Source organism: Theropithecus gelada, chromosome 2 (assembly GCF_003255815.1).
Source record: "Theropithecus gelada isolate Dixy chromosome 2, Tgel_1.0, whole genome shotgun sequence".
Classification (NCBI taxonomy): domain Eukaryota; kingdom Metazoa; phylum Chordata; class Mammalia; order Primates; family Cercopithecidae; genus Theropithecus; species Theropithecus gelada.
Window position 1 is genome coordinate 74644739 of NC_037669.1, and position 21285 is coordinate 74666023.

A 21285-nucleotide genomic window follows, 5' to 3' on the forward strand; every position below is an offset into this window, starting at 1 on the left:
TTCCCCTCAGCCTTCTCAATCTCTGCAAATGGCACAGCCCATTTGCCCAGATCACAACATAAGTATTTCTGTCTTTATTCTTCTGTCTTTCTTACATACAACATCCAATCCATCAGCAAGTTCTATTAGTTCTGTCTTCAAAATATAGACCTAACATGGTGTGATGAGCTGACATACTTTGTTTTTAACTTTAATTTAATTTTAACTGCTGGGATACTTATGTAGGACGTGCGAGTTTGTTACATAGGTAAACATGTGCCATGGTGGTTTGCTGCATCTGACAATCCATCATCTAAGTATTAAGCCTTACATGCATTAGCTATTTATCCTGGTGCATCTCCAACCCCCTGATGCTCTCTGTCCTCCATCGGTGGGTGGCATGGAGAGCATCAGGATAAATAGCTAATGCATGTGGTGCTTAATACCTTGATGATGGGTTTTACTTTTAATATGTCTGTTCTATGGACTGTACTGTAGCTCTTTAAAATACTCTGTTTGTAATAGAAATCTCACTGCTTCTTATCAGTGCTGTCCTACTATTCTAGTCCATATCTTGATTACCATTCACCTGGACACTATGGTAACCACCTAACTGGTCCCCCTGCTTCTATTCCTGTCCAACCCACCTTACTCTGCCAAAACGTGTTCTCCTTGAAGCTTTAAAAAGGAAAACCAAGCCGAGTGTGGCGGCTCATGCCTGTAATCCCAGTAATTTGGAGGCCAAGGTAACTGCTTGAGGCCAGGAGTTGGAGACCAGCCTGGGCAATATAGTGAGACCCCCCCCCCAATCTGTACAAAAAAAAAAAAAAAATTAGCTGAGTGTGGTGGCACATGCCTGTAGTCCTAACTACTCAGGAGGCTGAGGTGAGAGGATCTCTTGAGCCCAGGAGCTGTGATTCCTCCACTGCACTCCAGCCTGAGCGATAGAGCAAGACTCTGTCTCTAAAAAGAAAAATTAAAAAAAAGCCAAATCAAGGCACCCCCTTGCTCAAAACCATTCTAAGAATGGCATTCCATTATCCTTAGAATAAAATATGAAGTGTTTTCTGTGTCCTACGTAATCTTGCCCCTTGCTTTCATTTCCAGCCCTTTTTTCATCACTGTACTGCAACCATGCTGGCCTTTCTGCCCTTTCCTCGACACACCAGATCACACCTGTATCAAAGCGTTTGCCCTTCCCTCTGCCTGGATGCATTCCCCATCACCTCTGCATTCGCCAGGCTCTTCCTCATCACCTAGCTAAAATAGCTTCCCTACTTCTCCCTTGCTTCCTCCCTCCATGACACTGTCTAAACCTTTAACCTATGTTGCTCCGAGATACCTTCTGATACTTCAGTCTATAGAAGAATGATTTCCTCCTGACACTATATGCTGTATTTATTTATATACATATTTGTTTTCTGTGTCTCACAGTAACATATAAATTCCATGAGGGCATGAGCTTTGTCTTGTTCACAAGTGTTTCCCCAGTGCCTGAACTAGTGCCTGGCATATGTTGGGGCCTCAGTAAATATTTGTTGAATAATGCCATGGCATTATTCATGGCAATATGTAATGCCATGAATACACACACACATACATATACAGATATATATATATAAAATAACAGATTATTATAGTGGGATTTGAACAGTAAGATTCCATCAATTAATTCTAACAAAAACATAAACTATAATGTCTACTAAACATTTTTGAGCAAAGCCTTCAGAAAGGATTATCTCATTCAATACACACAACAAACTTATGGATTAGGTACCATTGTTGTCCCTATTTTGCAAACAAGGACACTGAGAAATAGTAGACACTAAGGAACCTGTCCAAGACCACAAGTTGGAGAGGTAGACCATGAACCTAGCATTCCCGCTCCAGATCACTGCTCTTTAACAGTATGTGATACTGTCTCTATGTTTCCTGTGCCTGACACTTGATATGTAAATTTAAAAGTTGTGAACTACCTCAAGGGATTTGTCATCACCTGCCAGGGGAGGCACGAAATGGGAACAAATTAGGAAACAGTGTAAGAGTGTCTGACTTCTTTAACCCCAAGGCTCTAGCATGCTGATTATGAGAAGCAAACGTCTATAATATAACCACTATATGCCCAATTTGCAGCTATTTAAAATATTCAGATTTCAGATAGAAGAATTGTGTACACTAAAAATACATTTTGCCTGAGTAACGTGTGTAGTAAGTGTTGAGTGTTTTTGACTTATGAAAATTATGAATATCCAGTATAGGTGTGGATGCGGTCATTCACATGGGCAAATGATCAGAGACTGCACAGCGCTAAGAACTTTAGGGCCACTAGGCACATACAGTTGGTTATTTAAATCCTAGGCATAGGGAAATATCCTTGCTTATTATATTGATGTTAAATCACCACCACAGGTAATAATGCCTTGCAAAATGAGCTCTGTTGAATGTAACAGCAGAAATCACATTTTTTGCTCTCTCTCTTTTTTTTTTTTTTTTTTTTTTTTGTTCTCATAATATTTAACATAGGCTCCTAGTACACGGTACATAGTTGCTGCTTGGCTTATTTTCCTTTCTTGGCTTATGTGTAAACCACAGTCTGCTCATTGCTTCTACTTTGTTGACTGAGATTGGGCTAAAATGTTAGATCCACAGCCCAGCACCTGAGCTCGGTGACTTTTGTTCTCTGGATGCTCTGCATGATTTCATAAGAGGAAGTGTTACATTTGTCAGCCACTGAGAAGATGACCAGATTAATTCAGGGGGAGAATTTTCTAGCAAATGCAGTGTCCTTTCTTCCTAGTCAGAATTCATGGATGACCTCTTTTCGCCAAACATATTAATTACATGAGGAGCAGCAGCATTTTAATCGCTGGGAGATGTCCAACCACAGATCTTGGGCAGTCAGATTTCTCTAGTGATGTGTTTATGCAGCAGATGTCATTTTCTTTAAAGGGCTTTGGAACTTGCCGGTTGTATTGAGGAACACAAGAATTTCAAGACCTGTGATAAAAACACAGACCCTTTAGGATCTGAGCTTAAGGTGGATACATTTTTAGTATTTACTAGAGTCCTAAAAGCTGCTGACTGTGAATGTTGTCTGTATAAAATCCAGTTCACCTTTTTTATTCAGTGCATTGTCAAAAATGGTATAAAATTCTCTCTAGGTGACCCAGCTGTGCTTGTTTTTCTCTGTCTCCCATTGGGGTTCCCAGGCACTAGAGTGTGGAAGTGAGAATGCTGTTGTGTTGTGTTAGAAAGAAGTTGCCTTTACTGTGTCCCTGTCTGGACAGATGAGGCGGCAGAGTCTTAGGTACGCCAGCTTACTAAACTGGTTATTTTAATTACACCTGGATGTGGAACTTCCTGTTTTAGTTGACTGATGGTTTGTTGTGCCTTTGTATTTTCTGCTACAGGCACAACCCGATCTCCCAGAGAAGGAGAAGTGCCTGGCGTGGACTATAACTTTCTGACTGTGAAGGAGTTCTTGGACCTCGAGCAGAGCGGGACTCTTCTGGAAGTTGGCACCTATGAAGGTGAGTTACTTGTACGGCAGCATAAAAAGCTTCTCTCCTGGGTACTTCAGAGGAGCCCAGAGCCATGCGGGCAAAAATGTTTTGTGGAATCTGGAGGTCTAAACAAATAACAGGAGATTGCAGTTCACTTTAATATGACGAATAATAGCTAAAGTCTGTGGAAGAAGGCTTTGTGGAGCTCTTTAAAAATAGTTTTTGTTTTTCTCTAGGAGTTTTCTTTTTTAATTTACCTATTCAAGTGTGCGGGTGTGTTTTGTTTTTTAATACGGACATGTGTGGTATTAGAAAAGAAGGAAGAATCATGGTTAATTACAAAATGTGACCCTATAAGTAGTAGTGTTTTAATCTTGAAGAAATAAAATGTCACTTTCCTACTGATTGATTTTTAATGTATTTTTATGTGATTCATAAAGCAAACTATTTTTGTTTGTTTGTTTGTTTGTTTTGAGACGGAGTCTCGCTCTGTCGCCCAGGCTGGAGTGCAGTGGCATGATCTCGGCTCACTGCAAGCTCCGCCTCCGGGGTTCACGCCATTTCCCTGCCTCAGCCTCCCGAGTAGCTGGAACTACCGGCGTCCGTCACCTCGCCCAGCTGATTTTTGTATTTTTAGTAGAAACGGGATTTCATTGTGTTAGCCAGGATGATCTCAATCTCCTGACCTCGTGATCCGCCCGCCTCGGCCTCCCAAAGTACTGGGATTACAGGAAAGCAAATTATTTTTAAAATGTTTACTTAAGTAATCTGCATATACCTGTCTCCCACCTGCCTAATTTAGGATTCAATATTATAAATAATCTGATTACTCTTCTGAAGTTGATGTCAATACAGACATGCATGTGCATGTGCATATATACATGTGTGTATACATGTGTGCATGCATGTTGTGTGGATATTCCCATTTCTTCCCTGTTTTCCCCAAAAGGCAGTATACAGTACATGCTGTTTGGTACCTTGCTCTTTTTGTTTAACAGTATGTCTTAATAGGTCATTGCAATTCGGTAATAAAGCACTTCTGGTTTTCTTCTTGAAATATAATTATAAAAATTATATTTCCTTTGTATGGGCATACCATAATTTATATAACCACTTCCCTCTGAACAAATATTTGAGTCAATTTCAATGTTTCATATTTCTAAACACTGCTGAGTTGAATGACATGAATGTATCATTTCACATAAGTGCAAACATATCCATAGGATCAGATCCCATTGCTGGGTCAAAGCCGAATGTGGTGGAAAAAAGTCATGTTTTTCTGAAAACAGTATTATAGCTTGATTACTTTTTGGAGTGTTATTTTTGTTTGAGGCAGAAGTGGCACAATCATACTATTAACTAGGACAGATTATTAACTTGGTCAAGTTATTATGTGTATGTCTTTACTAACTCTTTAAAATTTGGATTTATTAGGCATTCACAGGAACATTTTAAAGATTAGGCATAAACATAAAGGGTAAATACAAAGTAGATTATTATTTTAATAGGGACATTCTAGCTTTAATGTGATAATTGCTCCTGTTATGGTGACTAACAGTCATATCATGATCATGAATCTTAAAGATGCTGTTTCTGGTTTGATATTCTTTGGAGAAGGGGAGGAGCATTGTCTTTGTACATACTGCTCGTTTCCAAATTGTGAATATACAGTAGGCAGTGTATATTAATCAAACTCCTGCTCATGAAGTCAGGAATTTTTATTTGTTTGTTTTTGAGTATTGCTAACTATCAGTTGGCTTAGTTTCCTGAAACTACATGTTGGGATGTGACTGGGTGGCTGGTGGGCTGGGCAGGAATCCGAGAATAATCGAGGTCTAGGAGTGTATAGAGGGAAGGGAGGGGGACTGCGGGAAGGTACAAGGAGCTTCTTCAACTTGTTGTCAGCATGCTGTCCTCACATGTTGTACATGTGAATTGAGCTAAAACTTCAGTGGCCATGGATAGAGCATGTGTGACTCCTCTTTGGTTAGCAGGGAGAGAATTGTCCTCCTCTGAAATCAGTTATGCCCATCTGGGGGGCTTCAGTCATCAAATATACAAAACATCTATTTGCATTTTTGGAGAGGCTGGGGTAGGAGTGTTTGTACAAAGCAAAAGAGGATTGGGTCGGACAGGAAAAACTTGTGATTTAGGCTCCAATTTAACTTGAAAGATGGAAAGTAAACTCGCTTTATTCAATGTTAATGGAACAAATGATATATAGGTGGAGTCAGTTCTTTTTCTCATTTAATTTTATCATTGCAACAGAGGCAGCTATTATCTTCACTGAATTTTTAGATGGAGACACTGGAGCCAAGTGGCATTAAATAACTTTTTCAGAGTTGCACAGCCAGTTCTAGAATGCTAGAACAGGAACCAAACCCAGATCAATGTGACTCTCAGATCCTACACTCTTTCCTAAAAACCCCAAGAATATCCTAGATGTAACTAAAAAGCTAAGGAAAGTAGCCATTAGTACGTGAAGCTAACTTCCTTGTGTGTAGCAACAGAGGAATGTTTTTCAGAAAATGTCTGATTGTCTTATAGAAAATGGTGCCTTTGTGAGTGTTGCGTCGTTATTTTGGAACTGGAATTTTCTTAGGTGCAGGATTAATCTTTTCCACTTCTAACCCATTTGACTGTGCAGTGTTCTTCAACCTTTGGCCTATTAGCAATGAAATTTCCCTACCACATGAGATGGCTCATAAGTTTTTTTTTTTTTGGGAAACAGAGTCTCACTCTGTCGCCCAGGCTGGAGTACAGTGGCACAATCTCGCCTCACTGCAACCTCTGTCTCCCATGTTCAAGCGATTCTCCTACCTCAGCATCCTGATTAGCTGGAACTACAGGTGCATGCCACTGTGCCCAGCTAAGGTTTTATATTTTTAGTAGAGTTGGGGTTTCACTGTGTTGGCCAGGATGGTCTCAGTCTCATGACTTCGTGATCTGCCTGCCTCGACCTCCCATGGTGCTGGGATTACAGGCATGAGCCACCGTACCTATAATTTTTTGGAACTGACCCGAGTATACTATATTGACTCTTAAAAACTGAGAGCCAAATGGAATGTTTATTAAATGCCATATGCCCTCAGAGGAGTAGGGCTGGAAAGACATTTAGAGAACTTTCTCTGTCTTTGCCTCTCCTGGATAAGTCCCTTGATGGTGGCTGCTGTCTATTGGTGGACACTAACAAGCTTGCAAGCCCTGCTGTCACACTGCCTGAGTTTGATTCTCAGCCCTTTTGCATTGAGCTGTGTGCCCTCCGGCAAGTTACTTAATGCTCCATGTCTCCATTTTCCCATTGGTAAAATTAGGATAATAATAGTGCTTCCTCAGAGGTAGGGCTAAATGAGACAATAATTGGAAAGGGCTTAGCAGAGTGTCTGACACATGTAAGCTCTCCATCAGCGTTAGCTCTTGTATTTACACGCACCTAGTTCTAAATTGCTCCCGTAGTGGATCCCTTTCCTCTCTACTAGTCAGTAAACCAGCAGATTTGCCAGTGAAATGTCTTTATTTACTTCCCAGGTACTCACCTTATTTTTTACCCTCCTGAAATTACTGGTTCCAGAGAGGAAAAGTCTACCACAACAACACAAAGCACTCTTTAAAGCACGACATGTATAAATGTTTAAGTAACAGTAATAAGCGTACATGATGGAATAGTTCCTACAGTAAAAGACTTAAAACTAGCTAAGTCCTAGTTGCTTCCCCTCTTCCATATAGGTAACCATTATTAAAGATGCTAGTGCAAATGTCCGGAAAACTTATATGTACACAGCATATATGTATATCTTGTTTATTTCACTCTGTTATTGCCCTTTGCCCTTAACACAGCTTGGAGATCTTTCCACATTACCCCATACAGTTTCACCTCATTCTTTATAAATGCTGCATAGTATCCCAGTGAATAAGTGTGTGTGTGTATGTGTGTGTGTGTCTGTATGTGTGTATATAAAACCTATTTAACCAGCCCTCTGCAGATGGACATTTTAAATGTCCCCTGCCTTACCTCCCCCTTCTGTTTTTGGTGGTGGTGTTATAAATAGTGCTTCAGGTATCTTGTTATACAATTATGAGCATAACTGTAGGGTAAATTTCTGGTAGCACAGTTTTAAAGCAAGCCTTTTAATGCATATATAATTTATTTCAACAAGTATTTATTGAGCATTTATTTCAGGCCAATAATCTCTTCTTAGTTCACATGGTAAACCAAGGATAGAGCTGGGATTCAAATTCAGGTACTCTGGCTGCAGAGTCTATACTCTTCCCCCGCTCAGTCTTGTGAGGCGTATTAAACATAAACAATTTTGTTGGGCATGGTGGCTGACACCTATAATCTCAGCACTTTGGGAGGCTGAGGTGGGAGGATTGCTTGAGCTCAGGAGCTCACAGCCAGCCTGGGCAACATGGCAAAGCCCATCTCTACAAAAAAAAAAAATACAAAAAATGAGCCAGGCATGGTGGCGTCCACCTGTAGTCCCAGCTACTCGGGAGGCTGAGGTGGGAGAATCACCTGATTCTGGGAAGTTCGAGGTTGCAGTGAGCCACGATCACACCACTGCACTCCAGCCTGGGCAACAAGAGTGAGACTGTATAATATATGAACGAATGAATGAATGAATGTAAACAATTTTAAGAAAAGTGATGAATGGGCCAGGTTTGGTGGCTCACACCTGTAATCCCAGCACTTTGGGAGGCCAAGGTGGGCGGATCATTTTAGGTCAGGAATTCAAGACAAGCCTGGCCAACATGGTGAAACCCCCTCTCTACCAAAAAAAAAAAATACAAAAATTAGCTGGGCTTGGTGGTGCATGCCTATAGTCCCAGCTACTTGGGAGGCTGAGGTGGGAGAATCACTTGAACCCAAGAGGCAGATGTTGCAGTGAGCCGAGATTGTGCCACTGCACTCCAGCCTGAGTGACAACGTGAGACCCTGTCTCAAAAAAACAAAAAAAAAAAAAAAGAAAAAAGAAAAGTGATGAGTGTTCTGAGAGAAACTACACAGCGCTCCAGAAGCTTATAGGAAGGGCACACCATTTCATCTAGTTTTGGCAGACACCCTAGAGGAGGCGAAGCTATGTGAGGACTATATTTCTGCCACTTTGGGTCAGGTGAGAGACTGGGAGATGGTGTTTGAGTTTAGTAGTCGGCATGGGTGGTGGGGCCTGAATCCACAGAGAGTGATGTGATGATGAACCAAGAGAGGGTTAGAAGGGTGGCTTCTAGAAAGGGGGGGAAGCAAGCACACCCTGTTTCCCTTAGAACCACTGCTGTCCCATAAGAACTTCTTTCCTTGCTGGTAATGTTCAATATTCTGTACTGTCCAGTATGGCAGCCGGTAGCCACCTGTGGCTCTTGTGATTGAGAAACTGAGTTTTAAATTAACTTTAATTCAGTATAAACTCATTTAAATGTAAGTAGCCACACATGGCTGGTGGCTCCAGTTTTAGAGTCAAAGCTTCTGAAAGGAAGGTTAAGGACCTGCTCAGCAAGATCTTCTGTGTCCTCACAGCTGACTTCACAAAGCAAAGCATGTCTTAAGAGTTAAGCTCCTTTCAGAAAGAATCATCATTTTGATCCTCCCAAAGAGGATGTTATGCAAAGGAGTGATGATCTTCTTTTGTGGATACATTCTTTGACAGGCGAGATGCAGACAAATAGAGTGAACCAGTGAAGCCTCAAGGCCCAGTAACCTTCAGAATTCTCTTTCAAGCCCAATATTTGCTTGATTGAGATTGGTAGGGATGTAGGACTTTACAGCTGGAACTGCAGTAAAGTTAGTTTCTTCAGATAATAGAACTGAGATCCAGAGAGAGCTTGGTTTAAGATACTGCAAGGAATTAGGAACATAGCCTGGCCAAATGTTGCAGGACTGGGATGCTTTTATTTCCCTGTTGCCTGAAAAGTAATGCTGCTTTTGTAGCCTCAGTTACTAGTTTGTGAGTTCATTCATTTATTTATTAAAGATAAAATGCTGAACAAAAGCAGATATGGTTGTGGTCACTATCTTTATGGGTCTTAACTGTCTAGTGGACAAGACACATTATTTAAATAAAGAAATAAATATCCAATTTTAAGTGTGCAAAGGTCTTTAAAGGAGACCATAAGATGGGGAGAGTGGATGTCTATGGAATTGAGAAAAGGTACCCCTGTAGAAGTAGTAATTGAAGTGAGGTCTGATGGGTGAGCTGGAGTTAGGTTGCTGGATTTAGCAAATAAAAACACGGAACACCCTGTTTTGCATATCATCTGGTAACACCAGTTGGAGTTGGCTTTGGACCACATTGATGATGGTGGTGGTAAATAGTCAGCTGAATCTAGAGATATTTATGTGAAAAGCTGAATTTGTTAATGTATTGGTTATTGTGAGAAGGAGGTAGAAAAGACAGATGATGGTAATCCTGCTAAGATGACTCCTAGTTTCTGTCTTCTATAACTAGACAGACAGTGGTACCATTTGTGAAAATTAAAAAATACTAGAATTGGGGTAGGTTTGACGGGCAGAGGCTCCATCCTGAAACTTTCTATCCCCCCCCGCAACTGTAACGCTGAGAGTTCCATATACTCCTAGCAGAGTAGAGCCCCTTCCTAGCTATGTAAGGAATCTGATTATCACCCCTCACAAGGCATAGAAGTTATTAGTAGAGTTTGTCATTGATTTCCACTTCATAATTTGAACCAGCTCCTCATTCTGCCACTGAACAGAATTGGCATCATAGCAAGGCAAAGAAGACAAGAATAAGCACATCTTTCCAACTTGGGCCAACTTCCTAATTGTGGCACCAAGCTGATTTATTTGATATGGTGCTTAAAATAAGTCAGCGGAACCATTTCCCTTTTCCCTTGCTTTTCTTGTTTGTCTGTTGACATTTTTGCTCTGCAAGACAGGTCACTGCCTCAGCCATCCCTTGGGACTTCTCTAGGAGAGAGTTTACAAGGAATGAACTGTTCAGTGGAGGGTGAGGGTCCAGACATGGCTGTTTTGCAAATGCCTCTGTGTAGAAGAGGCTGATTACACACTTTGGGCATTGCAAAGGTTTTCCTTCTGCGTAGAAATGCAGTGCCAGGGTGACATTTCAAACTGGAGTTATGGGTTGCATATTTCTGCATGTTAGTTAGGAAGAGGATGTCAGCATTCAATAATGTTGTTGTTTTGCTTCCTAGAAGGTCTGCAAAAAGGCAGCTGCCAATGGTTTAATTTTTGGGGACACAGAGGTAAAACAGGGGTGAAGAGAGTTCTTGTTTCTGGTTAAAGAAAACGAGACTGTCTGGAGTCCTGTTCTTTGGCAGGCCCTAGAAGCAGTCTGTTGTGATGAGCTCTGTTGGCAAACTCTGCCGTGGAATGTTCTCTGTTGATAATGAAAGTGACCAGATGAAATCTGTGCTATAATTGGCTGTTCTTCTGCTTATGAAGATGGGGAGGCTGGAGAAGCTTTCTTTAATTCCCTGCTTAGAGATCCCCAAAGATTCTTGGAGTCAAAAGCATAGATGTCAGAGACAGACTAATCTGTGTTTAAATGCCAGTCATCATTTTTGACTTGTGTGAATATTGGTTTCTTTATGTGAAAATGGGAATATTGATGCCTTTTTTTTTCTGTAAGATTGTTTATGAAGATTAGAATAAGTGAATATATGGGTAGTGATAATCGGTGCACAATACATGTAACTTTAAAAAATGTTGTTATTTGAATATGTGTTTTGATAATACACTCTTCTACACGTTAACCCTATTATCTGTCTACAACATCAGGCCTGACTGGAGACTGCCAGAGTTTATTATAGGCTAACATTGTGCCAAGCACAGTGCTGGGTGCTTTATACACATTGTCTAATTTAATCTTGACAAAAACCCTATTAGGTTGCCATGATTTTTATCTTTATCCTATGTGAACTGAGGCTGAAGACAGACAGGTCCCTTATGTCACTCAGGGTCATAAAGCTCTTATATTGTCCTCTTTGATCTGGTATTAGAAGCCAAATGGCACTGGCAAGGACAAACTGCTAATTATAGGACAGTGGCGTATTGCCCTTCTGTGCGTGAACATCGTATTTTTGTAGGGTGGGGCAGGTAGGAAAAGGAAGAGTAAAAAGAAAGGATTGCAGTTTTGTGAAGGAACTATCGTGTGCTGAGCAAGCAAGTAGCAAAGTGAAGTGAGGCAGATCTTGGTAATTCAGATGTAATTGATGGACTGGAAAGAAAGTGTTGTGAGTCATGCTATTAAAAACTGGATCCACAATACAGGTTTTTAGGAGGATCCCAGGCTGGAATTCATGTGCACACTCTGCACTTATTCATTTACTCATTCTGCAGTGAATTACTGGGTAATAGTATGTGCCTGGCACTGTGTCAGGCCTGAGAACACAGTGGTACCCAAAATCAGATGTGGCCCCTGGCCTCTTGGAGCTTATAGTTTAGAGGTGAAGACTGGCACTAAATAATTAAACAGTCTGCTATATACAATAAAGGGCATTAGGAAGGGGAGGTACATGGTTCCTTGAGAACATATAAGAACTGATAAGGACAGCTTTGATCTAGTCTTTGGGGTCAGAGATACTGTTGCTGAGGATAAGCAGGCAGTAACAGGGTGAGGAGCAGAGGGAGGAGTGAGTGCTAAGAGCTATGAGGTGGGTAAGGGGGCACAGTTTACATGCTGGGGGCCAAAAGGCAACCAGTGAGGTCAGAGCAAAAAGAACAAGGTGAAGGCAATCAGGACAAGTGCTTGGAGAGTGGGCCTGGGGCAGACCACTCAGGACCTTGAGGCCAAGGCAAAATCAGATATGCTGGATGTCCATGTATTCATGTACTCCATACATATTTGCAATATACGTAAAGAAAGTAAGGTTTTTGTACCCCTCCCCCCCAAAAGAAAACCATTTTTGCCCCCTTGGGGGTCATATTGCCCCGGTTAAAAATGCATGCTGTAGATTCCCAGCCATGGGTAGTCACTACCATCCTGTTCTCGGGCTTATTTTCAAAAGCTTGTCTCGTAGGAAGAAGACAGACAAGTACCCCAATTCCCACCCCCATCTACCCTGGACCAGCCATGTAACTCCATGGCAGGTGTTTCTGCCACTTTGGGCCTCTATGTTTGTCGTCTGCAAAAGAGGAATGATTTTCTGTCTCCCAAATGGCTTTCCTACACAAACAGTGATCCATGGATCTCAGGCCCACCCTGATCATTATTTAATGTAATTTAATTGTTTGCACATTGAAGCTTGACAAAACTGATGTATGCCATATAGAATGATTGCGAAGATCATGTTTCAGTCCAATTTTTACTTTGTATTTCCCATGCTTGGCATTAAAAAGGTTCTCTGTAAAGAAATGAATGAATGAATGAATAGTAAATTTGTATAATTTGAAAGCCATACAGATTTGGTTCATCCTAGCTTAAATTCCAGGGTTACAATCCTCCTTAAATATTTTATAAAGCTCTAAAAATTGATTCGCAGTGCCTATTACTTTTTAAATGTGTGTCAGAAAAATATTTTTTTTAGCTTTGTCCTGGCCAGAGATTGTGCTTCTTAATTAAGGCCAGCAATGGCTTCCTCTTAAGTCCTCCTTTGCCCTCCGCTTTCCTCCCTGGCCGCCCTCCCTGTTGAGTTTTGTTGTAGAACCAGTTCTGAAAATAGCAGCAGAGAGAACAAGTTTCCACTTGGGAGGGAGCCCAGCCACTGCAGGAAACGTGTGTTGGATAACGCAGAGCCTGTGGGACCATCAGGCACACGGCTCCTAGACACTGTGCAGCCTACCAAGTGATAGCCCCAATTAAATTTTTAATCACTTATAATTTTTCAGATGATTTTTATTTAATACCATTAAGTGGCGCATATTGTCTGTGAGGTTTGTGTTTCTACATGGCTAGACATTGTAAGGTTTGTGTTTCCGCTATGGCTAGACTTTGCTTGATTGTGACAAGAGTGCAAACCTTTGCAGAAGGTGGAGTGTTTCTGGAAGGTTAGAGTCATGAACTCAAATGCCTAAGGGGCCACACAGGTCAGGTAAGAGGGTGAATAGTCTGCGTAAAGGCAGAGAAGATCAGTGGTGACTGTGGCAAACTGGAGCATACGTGACCCATCCTGCCCATTGCTGCACGGTAAGGACAGTTCGCAGCAGAATAAGACAGCCAGAGTTGAAATAAGACAGCCAGAGTTTTTGTCCAAAAGCCCAGGGCCAAAAGCAAGTCCTCCAAAAATCAATTCACTCAAAGGCTAATCTGTGAATTATTGAGGACTTTTTGAAGTTTGAGGTTTTCTTACATCTACTCATGCCTCTGCTCATGCCCCTGTATCTGCCCATGCCCTTGCATTGCTGCAGCCTTAGGGCACTGTTCTAGATGGGGTCCAAGATCTTAGTCTGCCAAGGGTCAGGCAAAACCAAGAGGGGGAGCAAAAATGTCTCTGCAGAAATCCTTGATTTAGTATGTTCATGTGAATTGGCTTCAGACACATACTTGCTTTTCAACGTCCTCTATAAGAGATGGAGTCCCTGGAACCAGACTTTACACTTTGTCAAGCAGGGAATCCAGACTTCAACTAGAAGCTTTCTAATTTAAAATGTTGGTCACTAATCCAAATTATTTTAAAACAGTGGTATATGAAAGTTTGAACACTCTGCAGTTAGAAAACCACTAGACAGACTTTTCTCTAAAGGTTGTAGGTTTCAGTATGGGAAATAAGAAATAGTGGAGAGATTTGGATAATAACAACACCGTCTCATATTTAACACCTTATAGTTTACAGAGTGCCTTTGAAAACTCTGCGTTAGTTAACTGTCACAATCCTATGAGGTTACTACAGCTGGTGCTACCATTCCCATTTCACAGAGAAAGTACTAGAGAGACTGAGTGTAGAAGACTTGGTTATTTGGTTATTGACAGGTTTGCTTGCTTAGTGCTCAGTTACCATGTGTGGCACTTTGGATACGTGATCTCTTTGATCCTCAAAACAATGTAGTATGGGTGTCATTTTAAAGATTGGAAACATGCAATAGCAACTTTAGGTAGCATTTACCTACCCTCACCATAGTGGCAGAATTCAGCACAGGTTAAAGGCAGACCATCTCATTTTGTCCTCCTAACAGCTATTCTAGGTGTAAACTAGGTTTTCTTAGAATCCCAAGTTAAAGGAGGACAAAGACTTGCCCAGAGTCCCACAGCTAGTTAGTTAGTAGTGGGCTTTCAACTCTGAGCTGTCTCTTCCAAGCCTTTTACCCCATGATATGGTGTGCCAAGGCTCTGCAGTGTTGCTCATGGGCCACTCATTAGATTAAAGCCAGTGAAATTGCTTATGTTTGACAGTTTATATCTTCTACAACAGCAGTTTCATATGGTTCAACCTAATATTATCTACTTTATCTGCCTCCACTCAATGTTAAACTAATTTTCAGAAACGGGAAACCATTGTGAACAAGTGGATTTTTCTGGGTTGTATATAGTTGCATTGACAAATCTGCTAATCATTTATTAACTTAAGAAAGATTTTGAACTCGAAAAGTGAGGATGGGTACCTAATGGAAAATTCACACATATATGTCAAATTTAAGTGGAACTTTTATTTTCCAAGCACTTATTATTTCTGCCATAAATGCAGATGTTGAAGTTTTAATTGACTTTAAATGATTAATAATTTTAGGAATACTACTTCAGTTTAATGGCACTGAAACTGAGTGATATGGTTAGGAACTTATACATATAAAAATTATGAGGGAGGGGTTCCACATCTTTCAGTAGAAGTTTCTTATTTATAGACATTAGCCTTAGTTTAACATCAGACTCGAAAATGTACATGATGTCTTGATATAATAATGATTGTAAGGAATGAAAATTAAATTCACTAGAGCCTAGTCTCTCTCCTTTTTTTCTCACTGTGCAGATTATTTTTAAAATAGTTAACAATCGTACTTTCCTAAACTTCACTAGATAGTCTTCAGTTAATGAGAAAGTTAACAGTTTGGCCTAGTTACTTACACCTTCAGTGAAGGCATGAGACATCCTTTGATACAGCCTCCATAGAAATGCAAGATTAAGTGCATTTCCTGGTTGACACATGTGCTAATTTCTTCTTTGCTCAAGTGCTGGCCCCTAAAGACACGTGTGAGATGCCTTTCTTCAAGCTGATTCTACTCAATTCCAGCGCCTTTAAGTTGAAAACCTGAAAGAAGATTTTTGAAGATATGGATAGATTACTTCCTATGAAAACACTTCAGTGATTGAGTTGAATATAAGCCACCAGAATGTTCATATCAGGTTTCTACCTGGCACCCTTCAAATTTGAACATGGTGCTCGTTCATGTACTGCATTTAAAAAATGTGTATGTTGAGTTTTCCTGCTGATACAGACTATTCCACTGCTCTCAAAGAAAATGGGTGTGTATCTCTATACATTTTGATGATTCAAAAAACGTTTTTAAAAACTATTAAATCTTTTTCTCTTAAAAAAGAAACCTTATTGCCAGGTGTGGTGGCTCATGCCTGTAATCCCAGCATTTTGGAAGGCTGAGGCAGGTGGATCACCTTAGGTCAGGAGTTCCAAACCAGCCTGGCCAACATGGTGAAATCCCGTCTCTACTAAAAATACAAAAAAGTTAGCCAGGCATGGTGGTGCATGCCTGTAGTTCCAGCTGCTTGGGAGGCTGAGACTGTAGAATCGCTTGAACCTGGGAGGTGGAGGTTGCAGTGAGCCGAGATAGTGCCATTGCACTCCAGCCTGGGTGATGGAGCAAGACTCCATCTCAAAAAAAAAAAAAAAAAAAAGAAATCTTATTGATAAGAATAAAGCCCAATAGAAGCAATTTTTTTTTTTTTTTTTTTTTGAGACAGGATCTAGTTCTGTCACCCAGGCTGGAGTGCGGTGGCACAATCTCTGCTCACTGCATCCTCGACTTCCCAGGCTCAAGAAATCCTTCCCTCTTCAGCACCCCCAAAGTACCTGGGACTACGGGAGAGTACCACCAAGCCCAGCTAATTTTTTTATATTTTTTAGAGATGGGATTTTACCATATTGCCCAGGCTGGTCTTGAACCCCTGAACTCAGGTGGTTAGCCCGCCTCAGCCTCCCAGTGTGCTGGGATTACAAGCATGATCTGCTGTACCCTGCTGAGAAATGAATTCTTTATCTCTATATCTCATGAAGACCAGACTATTACTGTCTCTTTTTGCGTTTTTTTTTTTTTTTTTTTCTTTTGGTGCTTGTGTAATAAAATGTGTTTCTTATGTAGCTATGTACTGAGGTTAGACAATGGGGTTGGATCCTTGGGAAGAAAGAGTGTGTATAGGATTTATTATTATTTACAAATTCTGCTTTACTAAGCATAGAATTACAAACATTAGTTAGGATTGATTCAGTATCTCAAAATCATTTCCTATCTTCCTGGCCTTGTTCTGAAAGATGCGAAGTGGTAAATGGAGTGATGACATTCTAAGGTTGATGTCTTTTATCATGTAGCCACTGAATATTATTGTTATCAACTGTGTTTTTCAAACTTTGATCTTGATGAACCACCCTTTATGATTTTGTTCATATGGAGAACACGTATTATTTATTTAATGTTATCTTTAAAATAACTTTTAAAAAATAGCTTACTTTTTAACTTTTCAAAAGGAAACTCGGCCGGGCGCGGTGGCTCAAGCCTGTAATCCCAGCACTTTGGGAGGCCGAGACGGGCGGATCACAAGGTCAGGAGATCGAGACCATCCTGGCTAACACGGCGAAACCCCGTCTCTACTAAAAACACAAAAAATTAGCCGGGCGAGGTGGCGGCGCCTGTGGTCCCAGCTACTCGGGAGGCTGAGGCAGGAGAATAGCGGGAACCCGGGAGGCGGAGCTTGCAGTGAGCTGAGATCTGGCCACTGCACTCCAGCCTGGGTGACAGAGCGAGACTCCGTCTCAAAAAAAAAAAAAAAAAAAAAAAGGAAACTCTTATTACTACCATCACTGTTATGTATTCAGCTGATTACTTTCTTATTATATAAAACTGTCTTTTTAAACTTCAAGTGAAACATAAGTCAATTTTTTAAAGTATTGCTTTTTTTCTTAAATTCTAAAGGCAAACTTTGTATTGCTATCATAACTTACCAGTGAGATTTCTCTATGGCAAATTAAAAATATATGTTATCTATTAAAATAAAAAAATTAAAATGTAAAAATCTATTTATGTACAAGTGAGAATCACATAGCACACTATAGAGGGACCTAAATCAAACTGGGAAAGAGTGGCTGAAAGTGAAGATGGGCCACTACTGGAAGAGTGACCCATACTGGGTGCCACCATTGACACAGGGTTTTCTGTTAAAACTTGGCAAGGGTTTGTTCCTACCCCTCACGACTCTGAGAGTCAAGCCTGCCATTCAGCTAAAGAGGCGCCACGTGGGGTTTACTGTCTTCTTTTTTAAATATTGCCCTGGTTCCCTCTTGACGAGTCCCCTTATTAACGGAAGGTGACCTCAACTTTTTAGGCCTGTAAGGATGCCGGCAGTAATGAATTTTTTATCTTCTGTGAGTCTTGCTCTAAATTGGATTCAGCATTATGCTGGTGCATATATGTAAAAAGATTGACCAATTGATATTCAAATGTAATGAGGAGGAAGGTTTACTATTCAGCCTAGCCTCCTTTGTTTTTAGCCCTAGTAGGTTCTTTGCACTAAAACAATACAGCTTTCCTCTTCCCATCTGAAATCACTGTGTCTAGCTGGATAGGAAAGACATCTTTTCTAACCCACTCCAGAAATAAAATACAGTTTGTTCTGGTTTTCTAGTTTAATTTTTTTTAATGTGACTAGAGATTTGGATGTGAAATCTTAAAAAAAAAAACAAAGTATTCCTTTTGAAACATGCAAATGTGTCTCTCCATCACCTAGGAAACTATTATGGGACACCCAAGCCTCCTAGCCAGCCAGTCAGTGGGAAAGTGATCACGACGGATGCCTTGCAAAGCCTTCAGTCTGGCTCTAAGCAGTCGACCCCGAAGCGAACCAAGTCCTACAATGATATGCAAAATGCTGGCATAGTCCATGCGGAGAATGAGGAGGAGGATGACATTCCTGAAATGAACAGCAGCTTTACAGGTAAAGGTCAGACCATGTTGCCCTCAGTGGACCTGGGGAAGGGATGACAAGGAGGCTTTGGCATACAGTTTTGAAAAGGATGCTGTTCTCAAGAGGGATTTTGTAGGGTCGCCAAAATTCAAACTTGGACCGCACAGTGCTTGCAGAAGAGATGGTCCTTTCCCTGGTCTTCTTTTCATGCCCCTTTACAGGAATATTTTAACTTCACCAGAATACCTTAAAGGAGCTGGGAGTGAATGTATGAAGAAGGAAAATGAGAAATCAGCATGGTTTCTTTCTCTTCAAAATGATATATGTGTATAAATAGCTGTATTTTGTTCATTGATTTTTTTTGGAGGGGGGGAACTTGCAGCATCTCTATCATTATGGCTGATTGCTATGAAGCAAAATATGAGAATGTGTTTTATCAGTGTAATGTCAGTTGATGCTGTACAGAAGGCCAGCAGGACCCTCTTATATCTTTGAAAGCAGAGATATAATGGAAGGATATTATGTGCTCCGTTAACTTAAGCAAAATTGCTATATGCCTTAAAAGGGGGAAAGATGGAAAAGTAAAATTCTAACATTATATCCTATATATGCATTCTATATTATATAGCCTATGTATTACTGGCTATATATATATTTTATCTACATTCAGGGCTGTCTACCTCTGAGCTTAAGTATGTTGTATTTTATGAAGGGTTTATTATTATTATTATTACTATTATACTTTAAGTTCTAGGGTACATGTGCACAACGTAATTGTGAAGGGATTTTCAAGGACAAGGCCTTTGGGTAAGGCCATACAGGCTGATTACTGCACAACTCCAGGGGGCACCATTCACAGGGTATAATGTGTGTTCCCTGGAGGGCAGAGGTTGCAGTGAGCCGAGATTGCACCACTGCACTCTGGCCCGGGTAACAGAACAAGATTCTGTCTCAAAAAATATAAATAAATGAAATAATAATAATAATAATAATGTTGTGTGTTCCTTGGGTTAGTGCAGTGACCCAGAAGAGCTCAAGAATATTTTTTACTATATGAGGATTTGACCTTACACAGTAAGTCCAAATGTAACAACTGAATAAGATAGAAGTAACTTCAGTCTATAGTGTTGTGCATTAGAAGAACACCTTGTTTCTTCTGTTGTTCCTGTACTTAAATATTGTATTTAATATTTTAGAGTTATAGCTATGAATAAGTTATCCATTTTCAACATATGAGATTATCCGCTCCTGTAGTGGCCTTTTCTCACATTACCATACTTTGGTTATTGATTAGCATCAGCCTTGGGGAAGGGAGAGATTACTAGACTGTTTTCCCCTGTGCTGCCAACTCTAACAGAATATTTAGGAAAAGTTTCTTATTTATGAATGCTGTCTGCAACCTGTATGGGCCTCACTGAGGTATTTAAAATTTATCAACTAAGCTCAGAAGCCTACATTTTATCAAATGGCAATAACATTTTTGGATGAGTTTATTGTTATAGCAACTGGATAGCCCAACATTTGTGCAAGAAGTGTCAGGTAAAGACAGAAGAGATTTGTTTGTTATCCTGGCTTGGCTCTTGGTAGTTGTCTTCTTAGGAACATTATGCCTAACTCATCCATGTATAAAATGACTTGCTAGGATTAGGTCATTTCTGAGTTTCCCCTTCTAGCTGTATGAATTTGACTCCATGGAAATTTCTTATTTTCTCAATTAGAATGGGTTAGGCCAGTGCCTGCCCTATAGTTGTAATATCTAGAAGAAATTTGCCACCTTGTACCTATGTTTTAATTGAAATCAGCTGATTTCATTCATTTAGGAATCTTCCATATGTTTATAGTAGCCCTTACCAAAATGAAAACAGATCATGAAAACATGTTAACATTTCTTTCAAATAATCTCATACTTTAATGCCTTGATATTTTGATAAATAAGAATAGCAAATGATGGTATAACCTAAACCATAGTTGTGGTCACAGAAACAGAAGACCTTGGGGGTACTGTGCAGCAAAACAGTTCTGCCAAGCAGATTGGGTGGTCCCCAAGAAGCTTGTGTGCCTGTATTTGTCCTTCATTTATTAAATAGGTTTTTTGGTAGAAATAAGGAACAAAGTAGAGGTAGTTGACTGTAAGTCTAGATGCAGTTTCCTATTTCTAACTACTATCAATCTCTCTCTAGAAGCCATGCCTCAGAAAATCTGACCCCATAAAATCCCCACTTGAAATCCTGGCATCTTAGAACAACTTGTGGACCCAGATCATCATTGCCAAAGTCAGTCTGATGATTAGTTTCCACACAAAACAGAAAGCTAAGTGGCACCTGATTGTGCTCCTCATGTTCTTGTCTGATACCAAGAAGGCCAGTAGGATGCACTGAGGAAAAAGTGGCCTTGAGATATGCACGTGATGGGACCTCTTCACAATGTATGGAGCATGTTGACTGTGCCCTCACTTATAACACTACACCTGCGACAGCTGACAATCTGTCATACGCTAACGCATGCTAGATCTTTCACATAATTAACACTACCCAGTCCATACGTATGTGAAACTAGTGGTGTCAAAGCATTTCATATTCTGAAACACGTTAAATAGGAATCCACCAGCCACTTTGCACGTAGAGTGACAGTGGCATAATGAGGTGTTGGTTCCTGCTTGGGCCAGCTATGATAAAGGCATGAGCATCATATCAAAATGTAGAAATATTATGGAGCCATTAAAATGATATTTACCAGGATATTTTTAATAACTTGCTGCTATTTCT

The 21285-nt window shown here is 40.4% G+C and overlaps 1 protein-coding gene across 10 annotated transcripts in view; it reads left to right on the plus strand.

Moving 5' to 3' along the window:
- Positions 1-21285, plus strand: part of MAGI1 (membrane associated guanylate kinase, WW and PDZ domain containing 1) — a 680972-nt gene that overhangs the window by 533133 nt on the left and 126554 nt on the right. For all 10 annotated transcript variants that reach the window (XM_025375375.1, XM_025375381.1, XM_025375376.1 and 7 more), the window contains exons 3-4: positions 3390-3509; positions 18344-18550. In XM_025375375.1, coding sequence (XP_025231160.1) covers positions 3390-3509; positions 18344-18550 — 327 coding nt within the window. The remainder of the gene's footprint in view (positions 1-3389; positions 3510-18343; positions 18551-21285) is intronic.